The 23,073-nt window shown below is 38.6% G+C and overlaps 2 protein-coding genes, 1 long non-coding RNA gene and 1 other non-coding gene across 7 annotated transcripts; 2 read left to right on the forward strand and 2 right to left on the reverse strand.

The window, feature by feature from the left end:
• Window positions 1-1,757: 1,757 nt before the first annotated feature.
• Window positions 1,758-3,833, forward strand: LOC112199095. The gene is made up of 2 exons (XM_024340151.1): window positions 1,758-2,635; window positions 2,720-3,833. Exons 1-2 carry the CDS (start codon window positions 1,758-1,760, stop codon window positions 3,831-3,833), a joined length of 1,992 nt encoding a protein of 663 aa, XP_024195919.1.
• LOC112201278 lies at window positions 2,274-2,380 on the reverse strand. The gene has a single exon (XR_002936717.1). It is a non-coding gene; the product is annotated as a small nucleolar RNA R71 (small nucleolar RNA).
• A 2,001-nt stretch (window positions 3,834-5,834) lies between the features above and the next one.
• On the forward strand, window positions 5,835-7,334 carry LOC112199096. Its single transcript, XM_024340152.1, has 2 exons — window positions 5,835-6,287; window positions 6,522-7,334. The coding sequence occupies exons 1-2, from the start codon at window positions 5,835-5,837 to the stop codon at window positions 7,332-7,334; spliced, it is 1,266 nt and encodes a 421-aa protein (XP_024195920.1).
• Window positions 7,335-18,943: 11,609 nt separating this feature from the next.
• Window positions 18,944-23,073, reverse strand: LOC112199862. Of its 4 annotated transcripts, XR_002936067.2 has the most exons (8): window positions 22,400-23,073; window positions 21,885-22,109; window positions 20,806-20,898; window positions 20,459-20,499; window positions 20,214-20,325; window positions 19,949-20,013; window positions 19,790-19,866; window positions 18,944-19,327 (listed from the first exon to the last, which is right to left on the reverse strand). It is a non-coding gene; the product is annotated as an uncharacterized LOC112199862 (long non-coding RNA). The 4 variants fall into 4 exon arrangements; XR_005809051.1 differs by lacking the exon at window positions 20,806-20,898; XR_005809052.1 differs by lacking the exon at window positions 20,459-20,499.

Here is a 23,073-nt window from a genome sequence, read left to right on the forward strand (position 1 = left end):
AAGAAAGGTTTTCTCTTTAGCCGCACAAACCTTTTCGACCCCAGCCACTTCCATTTGGGCGGATCAAGCCAAAGATCTTCTGGCGGTGGCCTACATTAGTGTCGACTTTGGTTGCGCTGCTACTAGACGAGTGATGTTTCCAGGGCTTATATGTGGCTCTTTGGGTTTGCTAGACCGGGAGGATTGGCAATGGTTGTGATAGGTGCATTTTATGCGACGTGTATATGGTTAATCCCTATATTAATCTTTGTTAGTTTATTCTATTTTCTCTTTATTTATTTACTTTTGTGTTTATTAGGTTTTTCAGAGCAAATATACAAAAGGAAGATAATATTGAGGAAAGATACGCAAATAAAGAAAAGCTTGAAATCCTAGCCCAAGCAGAGGACCTTGACGGAACGAGAAGCCCAATTCATGGAGATATTGCAGAAAATTATGGAGATATTCGCAGAGATATTGATGATGACATGTCGAATTCTCATTGAACAAAGTGATGTGGAGAAATCCTAATACAATCAGAGAATTAAGAAGTTGATTTTCTCTACACTTTAAGGACTCTCAAACCAAAAAGGAATGAAGGAGGACTCAAGAGCACTATAAAAAGGCTAGAAAAGCTAACGAAAAGACTCTTACACGCGAGAATCAAGCAGGAAACCCGAGCAGAAGAAAGCAGATCAGCCATCCACCGACCAGTCGGCAGATCCCGTCGACCAGTCGGCAGACGACTTTTCCAACTTGATTTTTAGGGTTTTTCTGTTTTACTTTGCTTATGGATTCTTTTGTGCTTCCAATTCAGACCATGTGCAACTAAATTCTAAGTAGTTAGGGCATGTTGAAGCCCCAATCAGGATTGTATGCCATGCTATGACATTTAATTAGTTTTTGTTTATTCAATGGATGAGAACTTAATCACTATTTTTACATCGATGATTTCTTTATGTGATTTCTTTGGTGGCCAACATAGATTGCATGTTTAGGATTCTATTGCTATGAATGATCATTGCCTGTTCCTTTTAAGAAGGTTCCGTTGAAAGTTCTGGAGTAGTAAATCGTCTATAAGGCGAGTGATTAGGTTCCTAGATTAATTGAGACGCGTCGTACTCATGATGTCTTGTGATGTCTCGTTTTTCTTAATCTTAATGATTTCTATGTCTTAAATATAGAGTTGCGTCAACCTAGGTTGCATTTTAGGAAATAGGTTAGGTGTAGAGCGTTTCTCACCTAGCATACAAGTAAGGAAAAATAATAGGTTGATTCAGGCGTTGGGTTAACTTGAGCATCTTCATCCTTAGGTAAATAAGTCTAGGTTAAACATGGTTTGCATACTTGATTGTTTGGTGGTGGATACATTCCCTGACTTCTGCTTCTCTATTGATTCTCAATCTTAAGCAACTTCATTATTTGTTATTTACTTTCAATTGTCTTTACAAATTTCACAATCAACTCCTAAACTCGGAAAGTCTTACAATTAGTTCCATAAGTCCTCTGCGGGAGACCTTACTTCCTTATTCTACAATTGACATTCAAATCGGTAGTAGGAAAATTGTTGGCATAAAAATAACCGATCAATTTTTGGCGCCGTTGCCGGGGACTTTTTAGTTCTAATTGTTTTTCTTTCTTTTAATTTTTAGTTTTCTTATCTTTTTATCTTTCTTTTCAGGTATATGCTTACTCGGAAAACTTCACAAGGCAAAATCATTCCTTTGGATTCTGAGATAGAACACACCTGCAGGTCGAATAGGAAGCAAACAAAGGAAATGTGTTTGCCAATTGACGGCCCAACGACGGGTTTTACATCTTCACAAGGAGAGGAGGACCGAGAGAAGTACACACCTTCACATTCACCTGTGCATTCGGTGCAAGAAGACGAAGAGGAACTATTCGAGGAACCCCCCAAAGTTGAGATGGCTGGAGCAAGACCACTGAAGGATGCCTTTGTCCCAACAGCTTCTGAATCTCCTTCATGCATTGATTATACACCGGACGGCAATCATGCCTATTCCATTCCTGTGCAGTTGATTAACTCGTTGCCCAAATATATGGGATCCCCATCTGAGGACCCTAATGTTCACATTAGGGAATTCTTGGACATATGCAAATTGCAGACCATTCAGCATCTGCCTCCTGAAGGCCTCAGGTTACTTCTTTTCCCATTTTCATTAAAAGATGATGCTAAGCGTTGGCTATACTCTCTACCTGCAGGTATCATAACATGTTGGGATGAAATGGTCAAGAAGTTCCTCAAGCAGTACTTTCCGGCCCAACTGACAAGGAAGCTGAGAAGAGAAATACAAAATTTTTGTCAGAAGGATGGAGATACTCTATATGGGGCATGGGAGGAATTTAAAGAGCTGCAGAGGAAGTGCCCCCATCATAATTTTGCTTTGGATGACTTGGTTCAATATTTCTATGATGGTTTGGATACGGTCAATAGGGGTAGCGTGGACTCGGCCTGTGGAGGGACATTCATGGATAAGACTGGCCGGCAAGCATATGATCTCATTGAAGACTTGGCGGATAATAATCGGCAGTTCCACGTAAGGGATAAGCCAGCAAGAGGTCGTGGAGTTTATGAGCTTGACACTAAGAATGGGATACAAAATCAGATGGTAGCCTTGGAGAGAAAACTCGATATGTTAGTAAATGTCATGAGCAATGGGTCTAAGGCATCACCTTAGGTATGCTCTATTTGTTCATATTCTGACCATACTACTGATAGGTGTCCTATGTCTACTTTGTCTGAGGAACAGGTAAACTTTGTGGGGCAACCAAGGCAAAAGTATGACCCCTACTCGAACACATACAATCCTGGATGGAAGGATCACCCTAACTTCCATTGGAACAACAATGATAATGTGGTTCAGCCTACTCAAGGTGTCTATAACACGCCACCTGGTTTCCAAGCCCCTAGACAACAAGCATATCAACAAGCTCCGCCTCAACAAGCTTCAAGCAAATCATTGGAGGATATGCTCAAGGACATGGCACTTCATACCTCTACATTCATGCAAGAGACCAAGGCTCAATTTAAGGAGCAAGGGCAATCAATCAAGAACTTAGAGAGACAAGTTGGGCAACTTGCAAGTAATATGCAAAATAGGCCTCCCGGCACTCTTCCAAGCACAACTGTGCCTAATCCTAAGGGTGAGAGTGTTGCGGAGCTCCATGCCATGACTTTGAGAAGTGGAAAGCAATTGGAGGAACCAATAAGAACCATAGAGAAGTCTCAAGAAGCTTTGGAGGAAGAAAAAGAATCCAAAAACGAAGCTGAAAATATCAAAAATCAAAATTTGGTAATCCACCGACCAGTCGGCGAAACTCGCCAACCGGTCGACGGGTTTTGTGTTCCGGGGTCAGAAGCTCACCGACCAGTCGGCGAAACCTGCCGACCAGTCGTCACAGAAAATTCAGATTTTGACCATTCGAAGGAAATTAGTCAGCAAGTCGAAAATCGGGGCACTCCTAACCCTTCTTTGAATTCTTTTAAGGCTAACAATGATGCTTCTATCCCTATGTCTTCTTGTATCCCTTGTCCTCGCAGGTTCATGAACTCAAAGCAGGAGCAACATGAGAAAGACATCTTGGAAACCTTTCGGAAAGTCCAAGTGAACATCCCTCTTTTGGATGCCATCAAACAAGTGCCCAAATACGCTAAGTTTCTCAAGGAGTTGTGTACCAACAAGAGGAGGTATAAAGATAAGGAAACCGTGGCCCTTAGTAAGGAAGTCTTAGCGGTACTTTTGAGAAAATTTCTTCCTAAGCTGAAGGATCTTGGAAGATTCACCAACCCTTGCACAATTGGGGAACGCAGGTTTGAAAAAAGCTTTACTTGATTTAGGAGCTTCTATTAATCTAATGCCCTATACTGTGTATCAAACTCTTAAGTTAGGTGAGCTCAAGGATACTCAAGTCACCATTCAACTAGCGGATCGTTCTATAGCCTTTCCTAAGGGCATAGTTGAAGATGTCTTGGTGCAAGTGGGAGAGTTGATCTTTCCAGCAGATTTCTTTGTCTTGGAGATGGAGCCTGAGCCTATGCCATATGACCTTCCTCTCATTCTTGGTCGCCCATTCATGAGAACTGCACGAACAAAGATTGATGTCTATGAGGGGACCTTAACAATGGAATTTGATGGCGACATTATATGCTTCTACATCTTTGAGGCCATGAGGTATCCGAATGATGGTCATACTTGTTTTTCCATAGATGCCTTTGATTATCTTGTGCAGGATACCTTTAATGCAAGTGTGGGGGAGGATAAACTCAAGAGCACATTAGAATTGGAATTGGAGCAAAACGATTTTCAACAAGTCGAAGGTGATACTTCAACTAGACAAATGCAGGGGAAAGACACCAATCCAAGGGTCTCCAACGATGTAGTTTGGAACCATGAGCTCATGGAAACAGTCGCTGCACTTGAGGCACGCCCTCAAGTACAAGGTAAGCCTCCTAACTTTATTTCCCTTCCAGTTTCAGATGCAAAACTTGTACCTTCTGTGATTCAGGCACCCAAATTAGAGCTTAAACCATTGCCGGATCATCTCAAGTATGCTTATTTGGGAGATAATGAGACATTGCAGGTTATTATTGCTTCTAACCTTTCGGCACATGAGGAGGCAAAGCTTGTCCGAGTTCTTAGAGAGCACATGAAAGCCATAGTTTGGAGCATTGCAGACATTAAGGGGATTAGTCCATCCATGTGCATGCATCACATTCACCTTGAGGAGGATTCAAAACCTTCAAGGGAAGCTCAAAGACGATTGAATCCTCCAATGATGGAAGTCGTGAAGAAGGAAGTTCTTAAGCTCCTAGATGTGGGGATAATCTATCCAATCTCTGATAGCAAGTGGGTGAGCCCTGTTCAAGTGGTACCAAAGAGATCCGGCATCACCGTAGTCAAGAATGCGGATAATGAGTTGGTACCTACAAGAGTGCAAACCGGGTGGAGAGTTTGCATTGATTACCGTAAGCTCAACACCGCTACACGATACAATCAGATCGCAATCGATCCCGTGGACCAAGAGAAGACTACATTTACGTGTCCCTTTGGCACGTTTGCCTACCATAGGATGCCGTTTGGTTTGTGTAATGCACCAGTGACTTTTCAACGTTGCATGATGGCAATATTTTCTGACATGGTTGAGAAGATCATAGAAGTCTTCATGGACGACTTCTCCTTGTACGGTAATTCTTTTGATTCATGCTTACATAATTTGTCTTTAGTGCTTAAAAGATGTGAGGATACGAATCTTGTTTTAAATTGGGAAAAGTGCCACTTCATGGTACAACAAGGGATAGTGTTAGGCCATATTGTTTCTGCTAAGGGTATTGAGGTAGATAAAGCAAAAATAGATCTTGTTCGTTCCTTACCACCTCCCACTTGTGTGAGAGAGGTACGTTCTTTTCTTGGTCATGCAGGGTTCTATAGGCGCTTTATCAAAGACCATTCAAAGATCACAAGACCCTTGTGCAAACTCCTTCAGAAAGATGTGCCCTTTGTCTTTGATGAAGAATGCAAGGCTGCATTCGAGAAGCTCAAGAAGATGCTCACTGAAGCTCCTATCATCATGCCACCAGATTGGAATCTACCATTTGAGCTTATGTGTGATGCCTCTGACTACGCAATTGGGCTGTTTTGGGCCAAAGAGTGGATAAGCTTCCTCATGCCATCTACTACGCGTCTCGTACCTTGAATGACGCTCAGCTGAACTATTCTACCACTGAAAAAGAACTTCTTGCTGTAGTTTTTGCTTTAGAAAAGTTTAGGTCTTATTTGGTTGGAACAAAAATTACTATTTTCACTGACCAAGTAGCTCTAAAGTATTTGCTTAACATGAAGGAGGCAAAACCAAGGTTGATTAGATGGATGCTTCTACTCCAAGAGTTTGATCTTGAGATAAAAGACAAGAAGGGGAGCGAGAATGTTGTAGCTGACCACCTTAGCCGACTTGTCAATGGCTCCAACGCAGAAGAGGATTCTCTTCCTCTTCGTGAGAGCTTTCCGGATGAACAGTTGTTTGCTATGCAAGCTTCTGATCCTTGGTATGCGGACATCATCAACTATTTGGTCACCAAGAAAATTCCGGAGGATTTCACACGTGCTCAAAAGGATAAGTTGGTGAAGATGGCCAAATACTATGTGTGGGATGACCCCTATCTATGGAAGCATTGCCCGGATTTAGTGATTAGAAGGTGTGTACCCGAAACTGAATTTCATTCTATATTAACCTTTTGTCACTCTTATGCTTGTGGAGGTCACTTTGGAGCTAAGAAGACTGCTCTCAAAGTATTAGAAAGTGGCTTCTTTTGGCCCACTTTGTTTAAGGATGCACATGCATTTTGTGTATCATGTGATCGTTGTCAACGTACAGGTAACTTGGGCCCAAGAGATCAAATGCCTCAAAATCCTATTCTTATTGTCGAAATCTTCGATGTTTGGGGCATAGATTTCATGGGACCTTTTCCTTCTTCAAATGGTTATCTTTACATTCTATTAGCTGTTGATTATGTCTCTAAGTAGGTGGAAGCAAAGGCCACCCGGACTAATGATTCCAAAGTTGTTTTGAGTTTTCTTAAAGAGCATGTCTTTTCGAGATTTGGAACACCTAGAGCTATCATCAGCGATGGAGGGACTCATTTTTGCAATCGATCGTTTGAAGCTTTGTTGAAGAAGTACAATATCACACATAGGGTCTCAACACCCTACCATCCTCAGACAAGTGGCCAAGCGGAGGTTTCTAATCGACAAGTGAAGCAAATACTTGAGAAGACAGTTGGACCCACTCGGAAGGATTGGAGCTCACGCTTAGATGATGCTTTATGGGCATACCGAACTGCTTACAAGACCCCCATTGGGATGTCTCCATATCGTCTTGTGTTTGGCAAACCATGTCACCTTCCAGTGGAGCTTGAGCATAGGGCTTATTGGGCAATTAAGCAATTTAATATGGATATGGCAGCGGCTGGTGACAAAAGGAGGCTGCAACTCAATGAGTTGGAGGAGCTACGCAATGATGGTTATGAGTCTAGTAGAATTTACAAGGACAAGGCTAAGGCCTTCCATGATCAGATGATCAAGAGGAAAACTTTTGTCGTTGGACAAAAAGTCCTTTTTGAATCTCATCTGCGCTTATTCCCAGGTAAACTTCGTTCTAGGTGGATTGGACCATTCGTTATAACTGATGTGTTTCCTCATGGTGTAGTAGAGATTAAGAGCGTTCGCATAGAAAAGGTGTTCAAGGTGAATGGGCATAGACTCAAGCCCTATTATGAGTCTTTCGTGGAGCATGACTTGGAGGAGGTGCCCCTCAAAGTTCCCACCTATGCAGATTAAAGGATGTGCACTGTCTGGCTGTAGACGTTAACGCAAGCGCTACTTGGGAGGAAACCCAATGATGGAAGAGTTGGAAGCGGCTGAAGTGCTTGCCAAACAGATTTGATCTCTCTATCTCTTCTCTTTTATTTCTATTAGTTGATTATATTTGCTCCATTGTGTGTTTTTGGTTGTGTTTGATCTTTTTCTTTATGCTTGATTTGTTCATTGTTGTGCTTTATAGTCAAACATTGAGGGCAATGTTTAGATCAAGTGTGGGGGGAAGGTTTAACACTTTGTTGTTTGCTTAGAGTCTTTGTTTTAGGAGTTTTGGCTTTAATTTCATGTTTTTGTCAAAATCCACCGACCAGTCGGCGAAGTCTGCCAACCGGTCGTCACAAAAAAAAAAAAAATTAGTTTTTGTTTTTGTTGAGTCTTTAGGAGTCTTCCAACACTATGATGAGCATGAACTATTGATTTGAATTATATGGTTACAAGATGATTGCAAGCATGATTTTGAATTCATAATCTTAAGTAATTGCTAACAGACTTTTATGATTATTATGCTTGATTTATGGTGCAATAGATGGTTAGGGCTTATGTGATGACTAAAACTTGATTGAAGCATGCTAGGACAAGTCAAACTTGATTTAACCCTTGTGAGTTATTGAGCCTGTATATGTGCTATTCTTTTCTGAGTGGTTTTAACTTAGATCATCTTATTTTCTTGACGAGGATTTTGCTTGATCTCATCTTTTATTCACCTTGGTTGAGACTCGGATTCGACATTCATATTTATACAAGGACAAATGCTAGAACTTGCCCCAAAGCCTCTTGAAGCGTATGGTTGAATTGCATGATGGGAAGGAATGAAGGCACTAGGATTACTACCAAAGCCAAACTAACCGGTGTCCCTTTATGCACACAAGATGTGCAACCCCCTAGTTAACCCCTTTGAGCCTACATTTAGCTTTTTCTTTCATCACCCACATAATCCTTAAATCTTGAGCCTAGTGTAGTTTTTCCTTTACCCTTATTCTTAAGATTTAGTGGAGCTATATTCATGAGATATTTCCGTTCAGGGTGATTGTTGTACAAAACAAGTGTGGGGGAATCAGATTCATGATCTAAAGAAAAAATAATTATTGCCGTGAAAAAAATAATAATAATAATTATTCGGCATTGAAAGAAAAAAAAAAATACAAAGTTTGGATCTGATTCTCTGTGTGAAAAAGGAGATTGATTAGAAGTGAAGGCCCAACATGATGAATTTGGCCTTTGTCCTACTTCACAAATGTTGTAGATGTTATACCTTGAGAACTTTAAAGATTTTTCATCTCTTACTTCATTACTCGCTCCACTAGGTTTTTAGAATCTTTGTTATTTCCTATCCTTTCTTTCATTAAACCTCAACCCTTGGCCCCATTACAACCTTGAATAAAGACCTTCTAATCTTTGAAGTTGTGCATTCGATTTGTGGAGACTTGTGCAGAGGGGTGAGCATATGGTGTCACTGGCCTTCATCTGAGTTTTGGCATTCCAATCATGGGATCATAATGAAAAAAAAATATATATATCAGAAAAAGCTTTTCTTTCTTGTTATCATATGTGAGCTATTTGTTTGCCTTATTACATCATTCCTCTCACATATAACTTGAGTAAATATTTATGCTTAGGCATCAAGTCAGAAAATCATGAGAGAAAAGAAATTGAGAGCATCCTTGTGAGAAATTAAGTTGAAGCTTGTTTGAAACATGAAGATGTTGAGTTTTCTTTTGTTGCATCGGTTTGGATTATCTCTGCATTATATTTTGAGCATGATGGTTATCAAAGTAAATTAGCCCTTAAGTCTGATTTTGAATTTAACTTCAAGTAAGCTTGAATCTTGTTGACCATATGTGTGGGTGTTAAAAGTTCTCTGAGATGTTTGGAAGACAATAGGTCCGTGTCTTGGGTATTTAGTGTCTAGTTGTTTGCTAGGGACTAGCAAAGCTTAAGTGTGGGGGTATTTGATAGGAGCATTTTATGCGACGTGTATATGGTTAATCCCTATATTAATCTTTGTTAGTTTATTCTATTTTCTCTTTATTTATTTACTTTTGTGTTTATTAGGTTTTTCGGAGCAAATATACAAAAAGAAGATAATATTGAGAAAAGATACGCAAATAAAGAAAAGCTTGAAATCCTAGCCCAAGCAGAGGACCTTGACGGAACGAGAAGCCCAATTCATGGAGATATTGCAGCAAATTATGGAGATATTCGCAGAGATATTGATGATGACATGTCGAATTCTCATTGGACAAAGTGATGTGGAGAAATCCTAATTCAATCAGAGAATTAAGAAGTTGATTTTCTCTACACTTTAAGGACTCTCAAACCAAAAAGGAATGAAGGAGGACTCAAGAGCACTATCAAAAGGCTAGAAAAGCTAACGAAAAGACTCTTACACGCGAGAATCAAGCAAGAAACCCGAGCAGAAGAAAGCAGATCAGCCATCCACCGACCAGTCGGCAGACGACTTTTCCAACTTGATTTTTAGGGTTTTTCTGTTTTACTTTGCTTATGGATTCTTTTGTGCTTCCAATTCAGACCATGTGCAACTAAATTCTAAGTAGTTAGGGCATGTTGAAGCCCCAATCAGGATTGTATGCCATGCTATGACATTTAATTAGTTTTTGTTTATTCAATGGATGAGAACTTAATCACTATTTTTACATCGATGATTTCTTTATGTGCTTTCTTTGGTGGCCAACTTAGATTGCATGTTTAGGATTCTATTGCTATGAATGATCATTGCCTGTTCCTTTTAAGAAGGCTCCGTTGAAAGTTCTAGAGTAGTAAATTGTCTATAAGGCGAGTGATTAGGTTCCTAGATTAATTGAGACGCATCGTACTCATGATGTCTTGTGATGTCTCATTTTTCTTAATCTTAATGATTTCTATGTGTTAAATATAGAGTTACGTCAACCTAGATTGCATTTTAGGAAATAGGTTAGGTGTAGAGCGTCTCTCACCTAGCATACAAGTAAGGAAAAATAATAGGTTGATTCAGGCGTTGGGTTAACTTGAGCATCTTCATCCTTAGGTAAATAAGTCTAGGTTAAACATGGTTTCCATACTTGATTGTTTGGTAGTGGATACATTCCCTAACTTCTGCTTCTCTATTGATTCTCAATCTTAAGCAACTTCATTATTTGTTATTTACTTTCAATTGTCTTTACAAATTTCACAATCAACTCCTAAACTCGGAAAGTCTTACAATTAGTTCCATAAGTCCTCTGCGGGAGACCCTACTTCCTTATTCTACAATTGACATTCAAATCGGTAGTAGGAAAATTGTTGGCATAAAAATAATCGATCAGGTTGGTCGGCCCATCCAATTTCACTAGCAGCAAGGGCGATTTGCGGCACCAGATTTCAGGAATGGTGGTGGCAGCTTCACGAGGCGGTTGGTTTTTTTTTTTTTATGATTAGTAAGACTTTGGGTCGTGACATCATAGGGGATATAACGTCCCGAACTTGAAATTACTGTTTTACTAGTCATTTGGACTGTAAACGACTTTTACTCTTACTTTAATTGTCGTTTTGGTACTTTTAGTGGCCCTAAAGTTGACTTTTTGTTCGGGCCAAAATTTGAGGAAATGTTCTTCATGAAAGTTGTAGGGGACGTTAAACCGAGTCCGTGGACATGTGGTACACTTAAATCGGAGTTCATATGTGAAAATTATAGCTTAAAATGTGAAATTTACTGTTCATGGTAATAAATATATATATATATATATGGAAAGTTACCACTGTAGGTTTCGATTTTTGGAAACCCATGGTAACTCTCTCTTTCCTCTTTCCCCGACCTCTCTCCCTCTTCTTTCGGTCTCCCTCTGTCTCCGTCGACATCGGCGCCGTCGGGCCACTAGAAGGCGAGCCCTGGTAAGTGGTCGACGCGGCTTCTCCTCCTCTACACGGCTGTGGCCGTGGGTGGTGATGTTTTGGTTGGAAAAGTGAGATTGAAGCCTAAAAGCTCGACGGTCCCATTTGATGAATTCCGGCGATTTCTTCCGGTTCCGGCCGTCTCCGGCCACAAGACCGACGTCGAAGGAGCGGTTTTCGCCAACGATCATTTTCCTCCTAGTCTTGAGCCACGATTTGCAGCGTGGAGGGAGAATTGAGCAAAACCCGATCCTAGGGTTCTTGAATTTTCTGGGTTTTGCTTCACCGGCCAATTTTGTGCAGTTAAAGGTAAAATTGGATTGAGTTGCAATTGAGAAAATTGTTGGGTCTGTTGAGTAGGTTGTGCTGCCAATTTTTGGTGGTCATAGGAGGTGGTTGCCGGCGGCGCGTGGGGCCCACGCGCTGCCACTGTAGATGACCCGTGGAGGCGCGTAAGTCAGGTGTTTGGCTTTGGTTTTTAGCCTGTTAAATTCTATAATTGCAGTAGAGCTTGAAATTTTGATTTTGATGAAGATTGGAGAAGTTTGGAATTGTTTCCAAATGTTCCGAAGTTTAGGGTTTCGATTAATGAATTACGAGAATCCGACCGTCGGATATCTCTCGGTTCTGACTTAGAACCTTTAAGATAATGAATTGGTATTAGTGGTATAATTTGGGTTGAATCCGAGAACAAGTGGAGAGTTGATTTGTGAGGTTTTGATTATGGAATTCATATTAAATTGTCGAATTGTCGCTTACGGAATATAATCATGTACAGGGCGACGTACCGAGCTCCGGCTCGATGAAGGAACTCGTATACGTGATCATCGGAGTACTGTGAGTGGACTTTTGTTTTTAAGTAAATGATGCATGCATTTATTTCTTTAAGTATGCTCTATTTAATTAATATATTACCTTTCGAGCATATGATTTAAAATTTCGGAGGTTGATTCGTTTTATCTCGTGGTTTTACTTCGACAATGATTTTCAGAGGTTGGTTATGATTTATAATATTATTTGAAGAATTATTTATTTCCGAGGTGACTTCTGGAAAATTTTACTTTTTAATCATATTCTATTCGTCGAGTTGAGATTTTAAAAGATTTTCGAAATGGGATTTCGATGGAATATTAGTTTATTATTGAACTTCCTTGCTTAATCATTATTGATCCGAGAATATTTTTGGTGTGTGGGACACGCCGTTGATCTATCGATTTATCTCTTTTATATTTATCGACTTTCGGTTTCGGCATTGGGAATGCCTTAATGATGATTTTGAGATTTTCTGGAATATTATCGGAAATGGGATTTCCTAAGGAAATTATAATGATTTATTATTTCTCGCCCATTTGTTTATGATTTCGAGACTAATTTGGCTTGCGGGGTCACGTCGTTGAATACATGGATTTTATCTTTTGAGAAATGTGGGGAAGCTATATGGATTTACTGGTTTTCGATGATTTTCGATGATTTTTTCCTCACCATACGCGGGTCATGTGATTAGGTCTCCTCCTCACTGACTTTGTGTCTGTGAGTGGCAGTTGAGGTAGCTTATTCTCCTCCTCACATACACTATGCCAAAAAATGTATCAGACGACAGACCGAAACTGTTGTCTGATTTGGAGTGCCACCGTTGTAGAGCGAGCCGTTGTCTGTTGAAAATTCAGACAACGGTGGAACACAGTTGTCTGATAAACAAACAGGCAACGGGTATGTGGTATAACTGTTGTGTGATTGCTCGACAGATGGCTCGGCAGGTGTCATGCGCAGCTGCGCAGCAGTTGAAGTGCTGCCTTCAGACAACAGTGTTTGGTTTCAAGCTGTTGTATGTTAAGCATATCAGACAACATACTTTTATTTTTTGTGTTGTCTGATTGATCCTCAAACTTCAGTGCTTGGACTAGATCTGTTGTATGATCAACATTTGGGACAACGGAGTTCAATTGCAACTGTTGTATGATTTAGTTTTTGGACAACAGAGTTCAATTGCTTCTGTTGTGTGAGTATAAATTAGAACACACTACTTTGTTATAAACTGATGTGTGATATGAATGATTACAGTGTGGCTGTTCCATTTTTGGCTATTCAGACAACGTTGAGTCGTCATTATATCTATTATGTTGTCTGATCATTTGAACATCCATTCCTGAATTAAATTGGTCCATTTACCAAATGAACAGTAGTTCATCAAATGTAAACATTGCAAACCATCAAATGAGTAATCTATCCAATACTTTAAAACTTCAAAAGCAAAAATGGTGCGCATTTCCCAATCATCTAAGCCAACATTTAAACTAAAAAAGCATTCTAGTGCATGCCCATCTACTTGGGACATCAAAAGCTGATACACATTTATGTTGTTCCAAAACATCGCACATATATGGTGCATGAAAATGTACCATCTACTTGGGTCTCTTTGGGTTTTGTGGTTCTTCTTCACAATCTGCAAATGTTGCAATAAAGAAGCTTGCTTTTTGAAAATGGAGGACTTGAGTTGTTAAAGACTTGAGCTTTGAGGCGGTTTTGCTCATCTAGGGAAGTGTTCCATACCTTGCCACCACAAATGAAAAAAGAACAAAAAATTTATGTAGATAGAAAAAATAAAAATTGCAAAGCACTACAGTCTCCAATGTAACAGAAAAGCAAAAACAAAAATTGAAACAAAAAAATAAAGTTACATTTGCTGGAAAAATAGCATACCTTGCCACCATAAACCCATTCCATGAATTATATGTTCTTTCAAGTCCAGTAGAGCAACTGATATCAAAGACTTACGAACATATATACCTGTGGACCGGGGGGTATTGTGAGAATTCCAACATATATGAGTTGGAATACCTGCGTTGAAGAAGATATGGCTCCAGTAGGCCTTTGAAATCTGCAACCATTGAAAATCTAAGTTTCTTCTTCATTAGTGTCGATCATGAAAGTGAAATGGCTACTGATAAAAATTGAGAGAGAGAAAATTAATAAAAATGAAGATGCAAAAGGCTGTTTTCCTGCAGCTAATATTAAGAAACTTGGTAACTTTGTGCAAGCTGCCTAGATGGATGTTCACAAAAATCTAATATTTTGAATACAAGACGTTACTCTAGTCAGACTCATTCCATATTTCCATTCAATCAGGATGTGGTACACATGGTGTGGCAAACAAGTCAGCCGCCCCATTAATATGGCTTAATTGGGTTGTTATTACAAGAGTACTTGATAGTTTTATTTTGTTCTGGAGAGAATAGCTCACATATCACACAAAATTGTTAGAATCAGTCAATTGTAGAGACACCCCATAAATCTACATTTATGTCTGCAACTCTATGCTAAATTAAAATAACATCAAGCTATTGCAGCCTAGCATAGGTATAAACCTAGCAAGGTACCAGAGGCATATGTTCAAAAACTTCAATAAGAGAACTCACCAAATCAGTAACCAAATTATAAGTCATTAAATATAAGTATTATTACCAAACACAAAAATCACTTGAGTTGCATATGGCTCCAAAAGACTTTTTCTTCACTTTATTCTCCTAAAAACGTATAAACTAAATTTTATGTTTTCTTCAAATTCCATTCAAGCAATTTATGTACAAAGTATTTACAACACACACAGATCAGAGGTCTTCCATTCCAAGTAAGAAACCAAAATATTTATATGTTTCTGCATTATTAATCATATATGATCTCACAAGTATATTCAACAGTACCGCTAAACCCGAATTAGTACCTCTGGAAAATATCCCAAAGCCAACAGTGCCTGGCATCCACAGTCAGACTTGCAAATCAAAAGAAAAGTCATTAAGACCATTAATATTGCATTGAGTCGTCATATGTTCACAATCAGCAAAATGCATTCAGTTCCACCTTGCAAGAGCACATAGTTCCCACAACACCCATAAAAATTCTTCAGTGTTTGGAGAATCAAAGAAAGTCAAAATTACCATTTTACAAGGGTGATCATTGCTTTGACTTTAGCATCCATATCTGTATATATAACACCAGAGGCAGCAGAGAGTCCAACGAATTGCCAAAGACCAGAAGAGGCTTCCACAGCTTTGGCTATAGACCAAATATAGACATCACCTTCGGCAGATCCAAAATCAACCTAATTGTCATTTGATTAGACATTGTTTGGTTACACGGTTACAACCTTAATTCTGAAGTAATTTCTTGGCTGAAATCAGTGCCAACCTGATAGGCAGGAATCAAGGCCTAAGATGAAGGCATTTCGAAGCACTCCTAGCTTCCAATCCGAATGTTAAATGCCAAAAAGATACAAGAAACTGTAGTTACAATTTGCAATTACATGACAATTTAATTCAAGATAAACCTGCACATCTCAGACTCTAACTACAACAGAAATTGCATTTACATAACAGTTAGTACTACTTTATGACCGTGATTTCAACCTACTTAAAATTTCAAATCATGCCTACGGATGAATGTAACTCATAAATTAGAAATATATTAACAGAACTTATCATCACAACACTGATCATGACTTTTCCAAAAGAAAAAAATAAAGAGTAAAACTTCATAGTTCACATAGCAATTAGAAGGCCAATAATCATATGCACCTGGAATCAGATTCATTAAACTAATGCAGAATGGAGTGCTTACTTCAAATTCTATGTATCCAAATAGTTGGAACAGAGAGTACAATCCCACCTGCAATGTGCAAATAAATAACATGAGCCCATTTTCGTTACACAAACAAATATATAACATGGAGGAAATTAAGAATATCTGCAAAAGATGAAGAGTATGGTCATTTTTAGCCAAAGAGCTTCCTTTAAGCACATTGGCATATGAAAACAGAATAAAAGACTAGAATAGATAAACATAGAGATACAAAAAGGACATAAGCTAAAGTATCAGATTTCCAACAATTAAATGAATGTTAAATTCATCCACCTGCCATTCTAATGGATCAACTGATATACCAATTATGAATCAAATACGTATCAACAGTGCAAATTATTAAACTTACAAACTATTACTCCAAAACACTACATTCAAAATCCACCAGGATTTCGAATCCAAATCAACCTCCTTTAGATCGTCTAATTCACAGCCACAAACCTTGGTGGCTAGCTACTTCCTTGAATCCTTTCCTCAAGTTTACTTACAACCAGTTTGCTTAGTACAGGCCATCTGAAACACATAATCAAAATTGTTTTAACATAGATCATCAACAAATTACAAGTCCAAACCATATCAAGAACAGATCCGAATCATACCACAATAAACAATTACCTAAACGCACAATTACCAAAATTTGAAAACATTATTTTGAAGTCCTAGCATCCAGGCGGTTCTAAAATCATGAGAAATTCATAACATAAATTAAAACCGAAAACGAACTTACTTGGCTCTGATTGAATCCATAGTACAGATGAATGGCTTGTCTTAATCTCCCAATCCAACAATCACAGGTTGAATGAAGCATGGACCAAACCTAAATCACAAAAACGAAAACACGATTGGGATTCATATGCTATTAACATTCAACACTAGCAAAAAATTACACCAATCAAAATCAACACTAACAAACCCTAACCCTAAGAGAAGAACAAGAAGTTCTAACTTACAAAATCTAAGCATCAGTGGCAAGCCCGGAGAGGCCGAGGAAGAGCCTATTGCTGACTCTATAAATCTTCTTGAAGTAGGTGGCAATTGACTGGAGCTGAACGGGAAGGCGGCGATCGGAGGCGACGGCTAAATCGGACTACCCATCGTCATCGCTTCTTCCTAGTCTTGGCTGGTGTGAAATCGGAATCTGAAGTCGGGAAATTTTGGAGCCGGCAATGTCGATTCAAGCTGCGACTGAGCCGTCATCATTGAGACTCTGTTCGGTTCCTCCGTGAAAAGAGACAGTCGAGGGAGTGAGCGGAAGAGAAGGAGGTGGTGGTGACCGTGTAAAGAGAGCGGGAGAGGAAGGAGGAGAGGGATAGGGTTTCGAGGAAGAGCGAGAGAGAAAATGGGTCGCCAGTTTGCTATGTATTGTCGAAGAGTCGAAGACAACGTGAACGAGACAAAAGTGGGAAATCTGACTAAGTGACCGCGTATGTGAAAATTTTCAACTTTGTGTTTTCCGCGTTTTTTAAAATTTTGTATTCAAACTATAGACAGTAAAAACTGATGTTTTGACTTTGTATAATCAATTCAGACAACAGATAAATGAATTTTCGTTGTCTGATAGTCTACACTGAAACTTCATTTTAGGGTCCCAACAAGCAAATCTCCCGCTTGGTGCAAATCACAAATTCATTTCTTCCGCCTAAGATTACTATCGAACATTTACACAACAAAAATAAGCAATTCCGTTGTAGGAGCTTACAATCGTGTACCATCATTTCACCCAAAAATTGGCCTTCTTGGGGCTACTCACTCTCATTTTGGGGTACATATGATTTTCTTCCAAACTTGCACGACGGAAACAAAAAAATGTGTTGTATGTTATTTTGCAACTTACTCTCATACAACATATACAACTATATTGTTGTGTAAGGTGAGTCAAAATTTCGACCCAAATTTGAGCAAGGTGAGGAGGAAATTTTTTTTACATTCAGACAACAGACAAATCCTTAAAACTGTTGTACAATAATCTTGGACCCAAAAAATTTGATGTATGACCTCCTTATACAACGCCAATCTCATTAAACCTGTTGTGTGAAGCAGTTTCAGTGATCACACAACGGAAATTTTTTTTTCGTTGTCTAAAAAGTGTAGTGTGATGGATTTTTTGGCATAGTGATACTTTGTGTTTGTGAGTGGCAGTCGAGGTGATTTATTCTCCTCCTCACGTGGGTGGCAGTCGAGGTAATGTTCTCCTCCTCACACAATCTATGTGTGAGTGGAAGTCGAGGTTATTAGTTCTCTTCTTCGCACAATCTATGTGTGAGTGGCAGTCGAGGGTAGGTAGAGCCTGGGAGGCTCCATTCCCGTATGGTGAAATCACTACTAGGATTAAGTTCATAGACATCAATCCACAACTGATGTTAAAAAAAAAAAAACCGATGTCTTAGTGGGTGATGTTAAAGATCGCCAAAACTAAGACATCGGTTCATAAATGATGTCTAGTTTGCAACGAGACATCGGTTTAAGGTTTAGAACCGATGTAAAAATGTTAATGTGATCACCATTTTGGTGTGTTTAGCTATTGTCAAACCTTCATATTTTGGCATTAGATGCTTAATGAAATATAGGTCTAACAACACAATTATCCATTTTAACATCGTTATTGATTTAGAAACGATGTCTGATAATATTTTAGACATCGGTTCCTGAAGAAGAACGATGTCCAATGCTATGTTGGACATCGGTTCCTTGGTCTATATCGAGTCCATATTTATGCTAGACATCAGTTTTTGTTTATATATCGATGTCCATAGTAATGCTAGACATCGGTTTTTGTTTAAGAACTGATGTACATTGTCTTTCTTGACATCGGTTTTTATTTAGTAACTGATGTATGTTCTCTTTCTTGACATCGGTTTTTGTTTCCAAACTGATGTATTTTCTCTTTTCTGACATCGGTTTTTATTTTCAAACTGATGTAATTTCTGTTTTTTGACATCAGTTCTTCGATCGGTAACTAATGTTTTTTTCTTTTCTTGACATCAGTCTGTGAATTCAAACTGCTGTTATATCCCTTTCGTGCTATATTTAGTACTAGAAAGTTTATCCACAAATAACATGAAATTCCAATGAAATTCAAATATTAGGTAATTGCATTAATTTCTATCCAAAATTAGAGCTTGAGGTAGCTTCAAAAGTTTTGCACAATAAACCCTAACCTACTTTAAGGATAGTCTAGAAGATACCACTACTGCAATAACTACATGCAGTATAATTTGTCCGCAATTCATCCTGATATCACTACATCTACTACAAAATGGTCAGCAAAATCTAGCCTTACTCAAAATCATATTGCTCTGCAGCATTGACATGACTGCGAACTAAAGAAACAAATTCATGAAGAGCATGGACGGCAACCGGCTCCAGTTCATGCAAAGTAGTTTCTTGCTTTAGCTCCTTTCCTTCAAGATCCTGCCTCTCACTCGCCCGATCCAAATCCTTGTCATTCTGATCTGGGTAACATATAAAATCATGGCTCTCAGCAAAAAGAGAAATGCCGCTTGTATAAACATGCACTTCATCTTATATGTTAGCACATTCCAAAGGATAGTTTAGATCTGATCATCAAGAATTAGCCTAAATAGAACTTTTGGATTTCCATCTTATATTATCAAATTCAGCTGCATAGTTTACTTCATTTGGAATAAAACAGAACAACCAACTTTCTTTACCTTGAAAGTTGAAACATGGAAATAATCATTTTAAGCACAAAAATTATCCTAGTTTACTTGATCGAGTTGATTATCACGGTACCAGAAACTAACAATTTCCAGTGCTCCATTTGCCTTTTTACAGGTGTTCCAAACTATATTCATTTGATCATGTCTATTGCATCAACTCCCAACCAAAAAGGCCGTAAACTAATATTTTTTCTTGTGGTAGTTATGAAGAAAATAAAGGGTACAATTGAAAACCTGAAGTCGTAAGAGAGGTACTGCAATGCATCACAAAATTCTCCGACGTCGAATGCCGTGTCAGCTGCTGCATTAGTCTTTGTGACCAAATCACAAACCCCCAATAAGCAAAACAAAATAAGCAATTCAGAAGTGAAATAAAAAGATGGCATGACATACCACTCGAGTGAAATATATTACAAACATACAAGAGTTAAACTGCATATCCTGCCGCACCTAAGTATCTGCAAAGAAGAAAAAAAGAAAATAAAGGAGGCCTGAGCTACTAGCTCAGTGAGTAGCTAAACGAAATTAAAAACATATGTTTAACACTATGAATATATAATTAAATTTAAGAGTAAAGTTTAAGCAGGGGAGAACGATGAATGCCACATGATTAAATAAGTGAGTGCTTTGAATTGAAATAAACTTATGTAGCACCAACCTGCATGTTACCAATAAGAAATGCAAATAGTACCAACCCACACATTGAAACAGAAACTGCAAAACAAATTTCCCAGATATGGGTACTTGTTTTGAGGCTTTGACCAAGAGAACTGCATAACAGATACTGAAATCAATCAGAAGCAACTCAAAAGTGTATAAAATATCTTTAATATATTCATATGTTACATAAACGCATAAGAGAAAAAAACACTACACATAGGATAATTGCAAGTGTTGTTGTACCTATTCGTTATAGGTGAATGTACTTCCTCAATCTTGAATATCTATTGAACATTAAAATGACAAAATGAAATTTCAGGTTTGTGCAATAGAAGAAGCTACAAAGTGAATTTGCTTGCACACATTCACATATCTTGAAGATTAAAAAGGCAAGGTTTAGGGTTGAGACAAAAAAATAGCTAGAAGTAAATCTTTCATTTCCAAAGTAAAATAAAAGGTAGATCAAGAGGAAGCTTGAAGTGAATTTGCTTGCACACATTGACAAACTAGCAAAATTAGTAATCCAACACTATGTTGTTCATTTCCTAAGAAACTGTTCAAAAGGAGTGTTATGGATACTATGGTCACACATATATAATGGAGCAGCTTTAGGCAGTAGAGGATGATAGCAGTCGATCATTAGTTGTTACTATAACTTTCACTTTTGCATGTCTGCACGGAGGCTGTAAGAACCAAAGCATAAGAAAGCAAGTTATATATTTAAACAAAGCAAATCTCAAGTGGGAAGCACTAAATTAATGTCAAAGAACATTGGAATTATGAAAGGTTAGTCAGATATCAAAACTGTCATCAAAGATTACAAGAATAGTATGGAAACAGCATAATAGATAAACATGAAGAGAACAAGGAGACTTAAGTTCTAAACTACTGAAAAATACAAATCTTGCTATATATGATAGTACATCACATACCTAACCCTTATTGCCCCTGAACTGCATGTTGTGACAGTCATGAACAAGCAATTCAAGAAATATATGAAATACTAATGCGTTTTGGGTTTTTCGTTTTGCAATGAATAATTTTCACAGCAACATCTGTGCGTGAAAGCTATCAATGTGTGCTAGATGTATTCACAATGTCAGTACTCCACATCCTAACAATGTCAATTTACTAAATGAAGTGCAACAATGACAATGTACAATGCTCCTTAAAGGAATAATCTCTTTGAAAAGCTACTTTAAAGAAGTAATTAACTAGGATATACTTTGATACTTTGATTAGATAATTAACTGATTGGTGTAAACAGTGGCACCAACTGCTAGGGAATATCAACAACTAGCATCCAATCCCTTTCTCTTAACTATGCACAAATGGAGTGCCCCTAATTCAACGATCCCATCAAGAAAGTATCAGAACTTGAAACATCGCACGCAAATTGATCAGCTGAATTATATAGTACTAACTGAGGTTTTTGTTGGCATGAGTTTGCAGTTCCGATATTCAAGTTAAATTAATGTGTTAACAATTTATTGTTGAGGTAAATATCTTTGCAAAACTCCTTTTCTTAAGCACTAATCCTTTAGTTCTTTGACATGCATGATTCCAATCCCAAAAAGTAATACCATCTCCAGAAATGGTAAAGATAGACAGACTGGCAAGAATTATGGCAGTTGAAAGAACAACGGTGAGCTAAAAGAGAATTACGTACCCATCATAACGCAGCTGAACATTCTTTTTCAAAGCCAACAATAGTTACACATAGCTGCAATAGGTTGGAGATTATATCAACTCTCCTCGGGTATGGTGAACCATTCATCTGACCTTCACATTAAGACACCCTGCTCCAATTTGGCTTTCTACGTCATCATCCTTTCTTAGAGGAATCGAAGCAATTGAATTCTTCTGTGGCCATCCAAAAAATCTGCGCCTGAAACTGCCATTTTAGCAGAATAGATAAACATGAAGAGAACAAGGAGACACCTAATATTTAGTTCACATCCCTCAGGTATTTTGCATATATTCTGTTTTCAACTAATGCACATAAAATTGACATCCTAAAATTTCACATTGAGTAAAGAGACCTACAAACCAAACCATATTGAGTAAAAAGAGGTTGCAGAGATAATATCAGTGACTGAAACAATGACGGTTTCTGGTTGCAATTGCTACAAGAAAATCAATTCCAATTGAATAGAAAAACTGAAAGTGAGGTTTGATTATTACCTGGAGAAGATGATTGAGGCCTTGAGAGCTTCCCGTTCTCTTTCTAGTTCTTTGTGAAGAAGAAGAAGGCGCTTAGCTTCTCAAACACATTACAGCTACCTCAAAACCCATTACATATACCTCAAACACAACCCCCAAAACCCAGAAACACAATCCAGAAACGAAATACCCATCACTCCATCAACAACTACCAGATTATCAGCAAATTTTCGACTACCCAATACCCATCACTCTATCACCTCCAAATTACACAAACACCCATTGCAATATCGAAAACCAACAACGAAGGAATCTAAAAGGCACTGAACATGAAGAGAATTTCAAGCAAAATTGAGAGGATAAAGATGAAAGTGATACCGTCGGGGTGGAAGGAGAAAAGAGAAGGAGGAGGGGCAAGGCGGAGCTCCGGCGTGGACTGCGTCTTTGGCGAATCTGGTGAATTTGAGAAGAGAGATGAGAGAACAGGTGTGCCAAAGGAAGAAGAGGAGGAGGATAGCGGAGGCGGAGGCGGAGAAGGAGGAGAGTGGAGGCGGTGGCTGCAGCAGAGAGTAGTCGGGTGCTGGTCGGAGGTGGAGGATAAGGAAGAGGAGGACGGGTGTCGTGGTGTCTAGGGTTTGAGAGAGAATTATCGCGTGGGAAACTGACTCAAGTGTTGGAGGCAAATGAAATTTTGT

This window comes from Rosa chinensis, chromosome 4 (assembly GCF_002994745.2).
Source record: "Rosa chinensis cultivar Old Blush chromosome 4, RchiOBHm-V2, whole genome shotgun sequence".
Lineage (NCBI taxonomy): Eukaryota > Viridiplantae > Streptophyta > Magnoliopsida > Rosales > Rosaceae > Rosa > Rosa chinensis.

What these genes read in the sequence shown, in the direction of transcription:
- LOC112199095 (XM_024340151.1), top strand. Translation starts at nt 1,758, where the DNA reads ATGTGTTTGCCAATTGACGGCCCAACGACGGGTTTTACATCTTCACAA. An exon ending in TTGGAGAGAAAACTCGATAT is followed by an intron (nt 2,636 to 2,719) that starts GTTAGTAAATGT and finishes TACTACTGATAG; the next exon opens with GTGTCCTATGTCTACTTTGT.
- LOC112199096 (XM_024340152.1), top strand. Translation starts at nt 5,835, where the DNA reads ATGAAGGAGGCAAAACCAAGGTTGATTAGATGGATGCTTCTACTCCAA. An exon ending in CTAAGAAGACTGCTCTCAAA is followed by an intron (nt 6,288 to 6,521) that starts GTATTAGAAAGT and finishes GTCTCTAAGTAG; the next exon opens with GTGGAAGCAAAGGCCACCCG.